The following is an 11,554-nucleotide window of genomic DNA, read 5'->3' as shown; positions in this document are numbered from 1 at the left end:
AGGTACGGAAACTAACCAATGGCCAGCCATATAGGACTCTAGCTCTTTAACCACCACACCACCTGCGGGTCCTGTGACTCCATTTTTTTTTTTTAAGAATTATTTTATTTTTTATTTTATTTATTATTATTTTAAAATTTGACCTGCAGGGTAGAGAGTGAGAAAGCAAGCTGCCAGATTTGAGACTCGAACTACAGTCAGTGATGTGGGAGTCCAGCACCTTAACTACCACACTACCTGCTGACCCAAAGCAGGGAAATAATTTAACAGATGACTTAAGGTGAAATTTTTGATTTATAAAATAAGTGATGCAGTTCATTGAGATCTTAGTTATACTCTAAGCCATTATTTTTAAATTGACTAAGTTTTTATTTTATTCATGTTCTGTTAAAATGGGATAACTAAAGAATTTTAGTATGTACTTGGCCATGCTCAGTTGAGTACAATAGTACCTCTGTATACTCAGAACATAAATTATTGGGAAGAACTTTTGTATTACATTTCATAGTTAGTGGACATCTAGGGAGAATAGTGTGGTAAAGTTAATGTTGACTCCAGAGCTTGAAAATAGGTATTGTTTTCTGGATGGAAGAGACATCAGTTTTGTTTTTTAAATGTAACAGCAAGAAAAGAAGGTGCCTACAAAGGAGACTGCTGAACTGCAAATCACTTCCAAGGCTCAGGAAGTACCAGGAATGACTGTATCTGGTTCTGTTTGTCCAGTAAACTCTTGTGCCAGGTAAGTCCATGGTGGTGGAAGGAACAATGCTTAAAGAATGGCATTTAAAACCGTTTGATTCTAGTGACTCGAAATCTTCTGAATGTTTACTCTATTAGATACTTTTTTTTAAAGCAGTTTTTGCTATAGAGCGCGTGCACTCACCAGAGAGACAAAAAGTGAGAAATCACCCCCCAGGGGGATGGCCACGCCACAATCCCTCTTCTCTCCCTTTCTCCTCTCGGGATCTTGGGCACACATGCACATGCGCCTGGCATGAATTTAAGCCACCGGGTCTGAGACTCGAACTGTGGTCCACTACATAGGAGTCCAGCGACGTAGCCATTACGCCAACTGCTGCTCCCTGAGACACAATTTTTAAGTCTTCTGTCACAACATAAACACTGATACTGATGAAGGAGACAGGGTGCTGACTTTTTTCTGTTGAAAAAATACATGTTTCCTATAGAAGCAAATATAATGTTATAAAAAATAAAAATCACCCATTTCTACCAGCAAAAAATGACTCCTATTAACACTATTATATCTCTTCTTCCTATTAACACTATTATATCTCTATTTTTGTTTTGTTTTATAAAAGTGACAATTTACTGATCTGCTTATATTGTTAATGCGACTTGTCTTCTATTACCAAGTATACATCTGTAACATGTTTACTGACCGAAGGAAGATTTCATCTTAAGAGAATTTGAATTCCCAGTAGTAGAATAATTTCTTTATCTTACAGTGAAAAAGGTTATATTTAGTGCAAAAGCCTCTTAGACTTTTACAGATTAAGTAATTATTTTTGTGGGTTTTGAACACATTTTAAAACAGATTTCTTCACAGGGAAACTTCACTTCAAGAAACCATTTGGCAGGAGCACCCTCACTCTAAAGGTGAGTCATGTTTGACAGTGTCATGAAGAACTTGTTCATAATAGATTCATTATGTAACAATTGTTAAATAGTTTTTAATTATGATAAAAGAGTAAAAGGAAGGCAATGGGAGGAGGTGGGGAACTCTAGGATTTTACCATATCTTTGAATCATGGAATTTGTTAGATTAGAGGTATGTGACTTGAAATAGAGTATACATCAAAAAGAATATTTTTATAGAATTCCCCAGTGCTTTGGAATATTTGATTGGTTTAAATGTAATTTTAAGTTTATACAGCTACCAAATAATTTTCCACTTTAGTTACATTGAATTAAGTGTATCATTTTAGGCTGTAAGAAGGGTCCGTCTGTGGCATGGTGGTTAAGGTGACTAGATCCCACATAACCAACAGTGCAATTCAAGTCCCAGATCCAGCAGCTTGAAAAACACACTGGGCACATAAGTATTTATGCCAAAAATCCTGAAAGAAAGGAGAAGGGATTATGGCATAATGCTCCCCTGTGTGTGGGGGGGGTGTTTTCTTGCTTTCTCTCTCTCTGTCTGTCGCTCTCTAGTGAGGGGAAGAGGTAGACTAAAAAAAAGTTGGTTTTTTGTTTTTGTTTTTTTGGTTCTTTTTTTTTTTTTTGAGTGGGGTTGGGGGTGTTTAAAACTGAAGATATTTTATATTCAAACTGGTTCTTGTTTCCATTCAGAAACATGTTTAAAATGGAAACATAAATAGCTACTTGTAAGTAGTAAATAAATAAAATCTAATTAAATCTCTAACTCTAACCCCCAGTTTATATAGGAAATATAAAGCGAGGACTCATGTATGTTAAACAAGAAGGGGTGTAATTGGCGAAATCTAGCACGATAGGGCAAACAACCTAGTTTCCTCAAAAAAATTACCCCAAAACTCTACCGAATAAAAGAGATATAAGAGTCTTTTGAACTAATTATAGTATATAGATCTCATTCTGCATTCTCAACTCAAACTTTTCAAAAAACGTTTGAAAACAATTGGTAAATGTAAATTTCTGACGATATTTTATATTCTGAAATTATTGATTTTATAGGTATTGGAAATCTTCAAACAGTTCAAGGCACATGCATATTATGAAAAAAATTTATACATAGATTTTTTTAAATGTTTGTACCAGAAAAACTTGAATTTTCATTTCATTTTCCCACAAATTTTTCGAAGTGTTCTCATATCATGTTTTGAGATTGAGCTTTTGAAAAAGAGCCTCTTTTAGAAATGTGTACCGGAGACCGGCAGGTGGCATGGTAGTTAAGACACTGAGTTCTCACATGGCTAACTGCAGTTCAAGTCCTGGACCTGGCAGCTTCCTTTCTTACTTTCCCTTTCTCTCTATCTCTTTTTGGTCAAATTAAATAATAAAGAAATAATAACAACAAAGAAATGTGTACTGGAATGTTTACAGATAAAATATGGTATCTTGGGACCAACAAGTGGCATGGTGGTTAGGGTACTGGACACTCTGACATGGCCAGCCATTGTTCGAGTCCTGGGCCTGGTGGCTTGTTTTCTCACCCCCTGCCCCGTTTTTCTCTGGCCAAATTAAAATAAATGAGTGAATAAATAAAATAATTTTTAAAAAAATTATGTCTTGGATTGGCTTTAAAATAATCCTGGCAGGTTGAATTTAGGGAGTAGTAACTGATAGGCTACACAGATGAAACAGGGTCATTCATGTTTTGATCATTATTAAATTAGTAAATGATCTCTTCATATATATGTTATATATACATACATATATGTTTATATATAAATTATATGTGTGTATATATATACACTATATATGTACATACACATAAACTTTTTTTTTAGAGGTTTTTGCCTTAGGACATGTGCACTCATGGGGAGGGGGGAGGGACAAAGAAAGAGAAAGAAGGTGAGAAAACCCCCTCCAGGGGAAGCGTTCATGCCATATCCCTCCTCCTCCATTCTCCTCTCAGGATTTTGGGTTTACATCCACCTGGTGTGTTTTTCAAGGCACCAGTGCAGGACTTGAACCATATAGTCAACCATATGAGATCCAGTCACTTTAACCACCACACCACTAGCTGGCCCTACTTTTATATGTTCAATTGATCTACTTGTCTTGAAGAGCAAAGCATTGACTCCTAAGAATATATATCTAGTCTCTCTTTCTTTAGGTGCCAGCGTACCTTTCTCTATCTTCGATGAGTTTCTTCTTTCAGAAAAAAAGAATAAAAGGTTTGTTTTTGTTGTTTTTTTACTTAAAACGTCTCTATTGTTATAAATGAGAATGAATTAGGGAGTTACTGTTATCTGTGTAAACAGACAAAAGCTGCTAAATGGAATGTGTCTTTCCAGTCCTTCTGCAGATCCCCCACGGGTTTTAGCCCAACGAAGACCACTTGCAGTTCTCAAAACTTCAGAAAGCATCGCCTCAAATGAGGATGTGTCTCCAGATGTTTGCGTAAGGAGCCGTGTCCCTTCGTAAATGTAAATGGGCTGGTGCAGTCAATCTTCACTTTTTTATGAGTTTATTAAAATCACACAGAAGCTTAAGGTTAAAATTGAAATCACTGTCTGTACAAAGCACATGAAAATATGCTCGGCATGCCTTAGTCACCAGAGAAATGTGAATCTCACCACAGTAAAACACTGTCACCCACCAGGATGGCTATAACCCAAGAAATGGACAATAACAAGTGTTGGCAGGATGTCTTAAAAACAGGAACACAAAAAATTAGAATCATGGTATATTGAATGTTTTCTAAGTGGAAGCGAGATCCTAGTTTTTTGTGCTGGGACCAGCAATTAGCATAATGGTTTTGTAACTGGACTTCCACATAGTCAACTGCAGTTAGAGTCCCGAACCTGGTGGCTTAAACTCATGGCGGGCATGTGTGCATGCATGCCCAAGATCCCAAGAGAAGAATGGAAGAGAGGGGATTGTGGTGTGGCCATCCCCCCGGGGGGTGATTTCTTGCTTTCTGTTTCTGTCTCTCTCTGTCTTTCTGGCAAGCACACGTGCCCTATAGCAAAAACCTCTCAAAGAAAAATAATAGTGCCTTGTTCTTAGGTGAATTGGTTGGGAAAATAAACATTGTCTCATGTTTTTCCTTGTGTTGTAAATCCACAGTGTATTTCCTGATGAAGTATGATTTGTTGTCTTCATAAAAAAAAAGGCTTTTTACATAAATGCTATTCTGTTTTTTAAAATTGTTTTTCCCTAGATAGGCTACTTTTGTACACTGTGCACTGAATTAATTTGTGTCTAAGTAAAAAAGATACATGTTCATTGAAATATTTCAGCTCAACTTTACATGGTTCTTATTTCAGGATGAATTTACCGGAATTGAACCCTTGAGTGAGGATGCCATTATCACAGGTTTCAGAAATGTAACTATTTGTCCTAACCCAGAAGACACTTGTGACTTTGCTAGAGCAGCACGTTTTGTATCAACTCCTTTTCATGAGATAATGTCCTTGAAAGACCTCCCTTCTGATCCTGAGAGACTGTTGCAGGAGGAGGATCTAGATGTAAAAACCTCTGAGGACCCGCTGGCTGCTTGTGGCACTATCTACAATCAAACCGTCAGCATCAAGAAGCTGAGGTGACTGAGGGCTACATGTTTTATACCACTGGATCGTTGGCTCTCTTATGTGCTTGTCAGTTATAGTGATCGGTTATCAGGCTCCTATTGTCAGACAGGTACTATGCCAAGTGCTTTACAGGAGATTGGGGCTGCCTCAGAGTATGGAAGGGATTTGGTGATTGACTGGGCTATGAGGGTTAGGAAAAGTAAATTCTTACAGTTATTAGACTAAGAAGTCAGGGGGATTATAGGGGTTTTTTTTTAAGAATTATTTATTTTTATTATATATATTTTTTTAATTTGCACATGCTCTCATCAGAGATAGAGAGATAAAGTGAGAAAGCAAGCCACCAAATCCAAATGATTGGAAAAAAAGAGGCAATTTAGCCTTCTTTCAGTTAACATTTTTAAGTTTTTTTTAGAGGGTTTTGCTATAGGGCGCGTGCACTCGCCAGACAGACAGAGACAGACAGAGATACAGAAAGCGAGAAATCACCCCCCAGGGGGCATGGTCACGCCGCAATCCCTTCTCCTCCATTCTCCTCTCGGGATCTTGGGCACATACGCACACGCACTAGGCATGAGTTTTAAGCCACCGGGTCCGGGACGTGAACCGCAGTCAACTATGTGGGAGTCCAGCGACATAGCCATTACTCTAACTGCTGGTCCCAACTTTTTTTTTTTTAATGCCAGAGTGTACATATGCTTGCCAGAGAAAGTCTGAGAAAGTACCCCTGGTGGGGGGTGATGCATTGCAGTCTCTTCTCGATCTCCCCATCCTGTCAGGGTTTTGGCCACATACGTACGTGCACCCTGCTTGTTCTTCAAGCCACTGGGACCTGGATTCAAACTGGTCAGCCATGTTGGATCTGGCTCTTACTGCACAGCACCTAATCGTTGTGCTTTGGGGCCAACCTTAATTTTGAGTTTAAAATTAATAGAATAACTGATGTTGGTTTCTTTTTCTTCTTTTAAGGGTTATTTTATTTTATTTTATTTATTATTATTATTATTATTTTAATTTGGCTAGAGAGAGAGAGGGAAAGTGAGATAGCAAACTGCCAGGTCTGAGACTCGAGCTACAGTCGGCCGTGTAGGAGTCTAACACTTTAACTACCATGCCTTGTGATGGCCCCCAACTTAGGCTGATTTCAAATAGGCAACTAGAGATGTATTAAAGAAGAAATATATTTTGAGTGGTGGAAATGAATGAAAGACTAGATATGAGGCAATGGCACACATTGAGCCTTGCAATCTATCCATATTTAAAAGTCAGCTAAATTAAACAGACTAATCCTAGTTTAAGGAATGTTTTTGAATTTGCCCATTTGTAACCCCTCCAATTTGTTATAGGACACGTGTGCTTGTTGGGGGAGAGAGAGAAACACTCCCTTCCCCTCCTGAAGAAATGGACACACTACAATCCCTTCTCCATTTTCCTCTTTCAGTTGGGCATACATACTCACATACCCAGTGTGTTTCTCAAGCTGCCATATCTCAAACTTGAACCACTGGTCAACCATGGGAATCAAGCTGCTTTAACCACCACACCACTAACTGGCCCAATTTGTATTTTTTAAACTACACTTTCAAATATTTTTCCTAAGAAATTTATAATCACATTTACTGGCATATGAATGATTTAGGTTTCTCTTTGCTTTTTGGCCTTGTCTTATTAAAGAATAAGTACAGAGAAGGGATAAAAAGGAAGAAAGTTAGTGTCAGTGTTACTCCATATTTCTTAATAATATAGAATAGAATCATGTAGAGTAGAAATTTATTATAAATTAGGTAAATAATCCAGGAATGTAATGCTGGGTTCATTGCATGTCAACCAGGATAGAAGAAATTACCTAGATTCTGATTATGAATCTATTTCATTTGCGATAGTAATGGACTTTAAAAATTAGATTGTTGGACCAGCAGGTGGCGTGGTAGTTAAGGCACTAATCTCCCACATTGGTGACCACAGTTCCAGTTCTGGACTTGGTGACTTGAAACTCACACTGATTGTATCTGCGTGTATGCCTAAAATCCTAAGAGGAAAATGGAGGAGAAGGCATTGCAACGTGGCCATCTCCCCTATGGGGTGATTTCTCACTTTCCCTCTCTCTGTCTCTTTCCGCCAAGCACATGTACCCTATGGCAAAAACGAAAAAATCAAATCAAATGAGAAATTATAAACTATTTAAATTTTTTATTAAAAAATAAAAGCATGACAAAATTATAACAAAAATAAGTTGGCATATATTATTCCTATGAGAATTAACTAATTTGTGGTTCTTTTCAGTCCAATTATTGAAGATAGCCGTGAAGCCACACACTCCTCTGGTTTCTCTGGATCTTCATCCTCGGTTACAAGTATCTCCTCCATTAAATGTCTTCAGATTCCTGAGAAGCTGGAGCTTACTAATGAGACCACAGGTAGGATTATATAAACCACTTACGAGTAAATATCTATAGCCATGCCTACTGAACACATTTATTTTAGCAAACAGAGCTGAGCTCTATGTTCTTTCCTAGGAAAAAAAATTAAGAATTATTTTGTTTTTATTCATTGTCATTATTTTATTTTATTTTTTTTTAAGTTGACCAGAGAGAGAGAGAGAGAAGGAAAGTGAGAAAGCAAGCTGCCAGGTCTAGGACTCAAACCACAATCAGCCATGTGAGAGTCTAGCCGCCTTAACCACCATACCACCTACCGGCCACCCTAGAAAACTTACTATAAATTATGAAATATTTAGAATAAACTCATACTTACTGAGCATGGTTTCACAAAGATTTGTGACAGAATTAATTAACAGCATTGGTTATGTGATCTTGTTTTATTTCCCCTCCTCTATTATGATATCCATTTCAAGGTTTTTCAGGTGATTTTTCTTTTTTTTTTTTTTTTCAATCTTTCCTCCCCCCCACTCCGGCCCCCTCCTCCAGAAAACTCTCCTCAGTCACCTTGGTGTTCACAGTATCGCAGACAGCTACTAAAATCCCTACCAGAGTTAAGTGCCTCTGCAGAGTTTTCTGTAGAAGATAGACCAATGCCAAAGTTGGAAATAGAGACGGAAATTGAATTAGGTAAGTATCATACTGTACGAAACAGTATTATAGAAGTTGGCACAGTGATAACTTCATGTCTTTGTAACAAGAATTATGTCTTTCTTGCCATTTTTTAACAAATCATTTTTGCAAAATATTCTAATTGCTACCAACTGGTAAATATGCTAGTGCTTCAAACCTTAAACCAAAGATAAAGCTAGAGGGCTATATATTCACAATGATTTTTTAATAGAATCAAACCTTCTTAACAGGTAATGAGGATTATTGCATTAAACAAGAATATCTAATATGTGAAGATTATAAATTATTCTGGGTGGCACCAAGAAACTCTGCTGAGTTAACCATAATAAAGGTAAGTGATTCTTTGTCATTCCAATCACCTTTTAAATAATGTGAGTGGGAGCAATAACTCTACATGGTACCATCAAATCTTTCTAAGTCTATTAGCTTCCATATAGGAAAGTCAGTGAGCCATCAAGAGACTGGCTGCCATTATAGGCCAGGATTAGCTATCGAAATGAGGGAATATTGGGGACCAGCAGTTAGTGTAATGGCTACGTCGCTGGACCCCCATGTAGTTAACCACGGTTCACGTCCCGGACCCGGTGGCTTAAAACTCACGCCAGGCGCGTGTGCATGCATGCCCAAGATCCTGAGAGGAGAATAGAGGAGAAGGGATTGTGGCGTGGCCATCCCCCCTGGGGGGTGATTTCTCACTTTCTGTCTCTCTGTCTCTTTGTCTGTCTGGCGAGCGCATGTGCCCTATAGCAAAAACCTCTCTTAAAAAAAAAAAAAAAAGAGGAAATATTGCACAAATCTCTCTATATATCTAAACATAATAAGTATTCTATCTGTTTGATATTAAAAAAAAAAGAAAAGCTTGAGGGACGTATGCATTTGCCAGGAAAAAAGACAGAGACAGAGGGGAGGGAAAGTGAGAGCATCTCTCAGTGGGGATGGCCATGCCCCAATCTCTTCTCCCTTGGAGATCTTGGGCACACATGCACACACAAACATGCCCAGTGTTTTTCTTTCTTTCTTTCTTTCTTTTTTTAGAGGTTTTTGCTATAGGGCACATGCGCTCGCCAGACAGACAAAGAGACAGAGAGACAGAAAGTGAGAAATCACCCCCCCAGGGCAGGTGGCCACGCCGCAATCTCTTCTCCATTCTCCTCTCGGGATCTTGGGCACACACACACACACATGCCCTGCGTGAGTTTAGGCCCCCGCGTCTGTGACATGAACCACGGTCGACTACATGGGAGTCCAGCGACATAGCCATTATGCTAACTGCTGGTCCCTGCCCAGTGTTTTTCTAAGCTGCAGGTCTAGGATTTGAACCACAGTCAGCCATATGGGATCCAGTTGCTTTAACCACCACAATGGCCTTCAATCTTATCCTTTTAAGGATATCAACTTCATCTTCTCAAGTTTTCTGGCTTGCTCTAATCTGGACAAGGTATTCCCTAGGCTTAATTTAAAACATAGTGTCACTTTGAAATTACCACTCACCATAATCCTAGGTATTTACATTACCTTTTTCTTACAGTGCATATCCAGTTTTTTGGATCCCATATTTTCTTCTTTCTGGGTTTAATCCCTAATATTTTGGAGGAATAGATCTTTTAATAGTTTCCTGAGAATAAGATGGGATATGAATTTTTTAAAACGTTATTTGTCAGAGAATTCATTATTCCTTATTGATTGATAGCTTGCCTGAATATAGAATTCTACTTGAAATTTTTTTCTTAGAATTTTGAAGAAGAGCTCTATTGTCTTTTGACATCTAACCCAGCTTTTGAAGTCCTTTGCTTTTCTATTTCTTAAAGTTTTATGTGAAAGTATTTTTTTCTTTCTCCAGATCTTTACCAGATCTTATGTTTGTCTCCACTATTCTGAAATATCAGAACTACATCCTTTGGTATCCATCTATTGTCATGTGTGCTAGATAGATAATCAGTGTACATTTTAATCTGAAACTCCTTCAGTTCTGAGAAATTTTCTTCAATGGAAATTTTTTTCTTCCCATAATCATCTCTCTTCTACTATAATTCTTTTTATTAAGATATGGGCTGGTGGCCAACAGGTTTCATTGTGGTTAAAGGCTCTGGACACACCTACATGGTCAACCATGGTTCGAGTCCTGGACTTGGCAGCTTGCTTTCTCATTTTCCCTTTTTCTCTCCCTCTCTGGTCAAATTATAATGGATAAATATTTATAAGTAAAATAATTTAAAAAAAAAAAAAAAGCAAACTTTGGTCATACAAGCACACTTACTTTGTGGGACTTGTCTTTCAATCCGCCAGGGCTGGGATTTGAACTGCAGTTGTCTAGGATCCAACTCCTATATCCACCAGGCTATGGAACTGACTCTCTCCTATTTTTTTTTTAAGTATTATTTATTGGGACCACCAGATGGGTGTAATGGTTATGTCACTGGACTCCCACATAACCGACTGCAGTTCAAATCCCAGACCTAGTGGCTTGATACTCAAACTGTGTGTGTGTATGTGTGTGTCCCCAAAATCCCAAGAGGAGAACAGTGGAGAAGGGATTGTGGTTTGGCCATCTCCCCTGGGGAGTGATTTCTCCCTTCTGTCTCTGGTGGTGCATGAGCCCTATAGCAAAAATCTCTCTTAAAAAAAGGGGGCGTGGGGCTGGCAGGTGGTCTGGTGGTTGTGGGCGCTGCACTCCCACATTGCCAACCCTGGTTCAAGTCTTGGACCTGGAGCCTTGTTTTCTCTCTCTCTCACACTCTGTCCCTCTCTAGTCAAAATAAAATAAAATAAAATAATAAATAAAGTTAAATGATATAATTCTTTTAAAAAGGGGGGGACCAGCAGATGGTGTGGTGGTTAAGGTGATCCCACATGGCTGACCACAGTTTGAGACCCAGACCTGGTGGCTTGCTTCTCACGTTCCCCTTCTGTCTTTCTCTCTCTGAATTTCTCTGTCTTTCTCTGGTCAAGTTAAAATAAATGAATGAACAAATAAAATTCAATAAAATAATTCTTAGGTTTTGTTTTGTTTTGTTTTTTCTTTTGGAGAGGTTTTTGCTATAGCGCACGTGCTCTCGCCAGAAAGACAGAGAGAGACAGAAAGCAAGAAATCATCCCCGGGGGGATGGCCACACCACAATCCCTTCTCCTCCATTCTCCTCTCAGATCTTGGGCATGCAGGCACATGCGCCCAGCGTGAGTTTAAGCCACCAGGTCCAGGACTTGAACCACCATCAACTACATGGGAGTCCAGTGACATAGCCATTACACGAACTGCTGGTCCCAATAAAATAATTCTTTTTTTTT

At 38.5% G+C, this 11,554-nt stretch overlaps 1 protein-coding gene across 1 annotated transcript in view; it reads left to right on the top strand.

Annotated features, from left to right (window-relative positions):
• The window catches only part of BUB1B (BUB1 mitotic checkpoint serine/threonine kinase B), a 68,007-nt gene that overhangs the window by 46,349 nt on the left and 10,104 nt on the right, over positions 1-11,554 (top strand). Inside the window, exons 11-18 of the mRNA XM_006158702.3 lie at positions 624-739; positions 1,568-1,617; positions 3,779-3,839; positions 3,960-4,065; positions 4,935-5,209; positions 7,482-7,615; positions 8,126-8,266; positions 8,500-8,600. Coding sequence (XP_006158764.1) covers positions 624-739; positions 1,568-1,617; positions 3,779-3,839; positions 3,960-4,065; positions 4,935-5,209; positions 7,482-7,615; positions 8,126-8,266; positions 8,500-8,600 — 984 coding nt within the window. The remainder of the gene's footprint in view (positions 1-623; positions 740-1,567; positions 1,618-3,778; positions 3,840-3,959; positions 4,066-4,934; positions 5,210-7,481; positions 7,616-8,125; positions 8,267-8,499; positions 8,601-11,554) is intronic.

This window comes from Tupaia chinensis, unplaced genomic scaffold, assembly GCF_000334495.1.
Source record: "Tupaia chinensis unplaced genomic scaffold, TupChi_1.0 Scaffold000605_1, whole genome shotgun sequence".
NCBI lineage: Eukaryota > Metazoa > Chordata > Mammalia > Scandentia > Tupaiidae > Tupaia > Tupaia belangeri.
The sequence above is the reverse complement of the archived record's forward strand: the minus strand, read 5'-3'. Positions and strand labels throughout refer to the sequence as shown.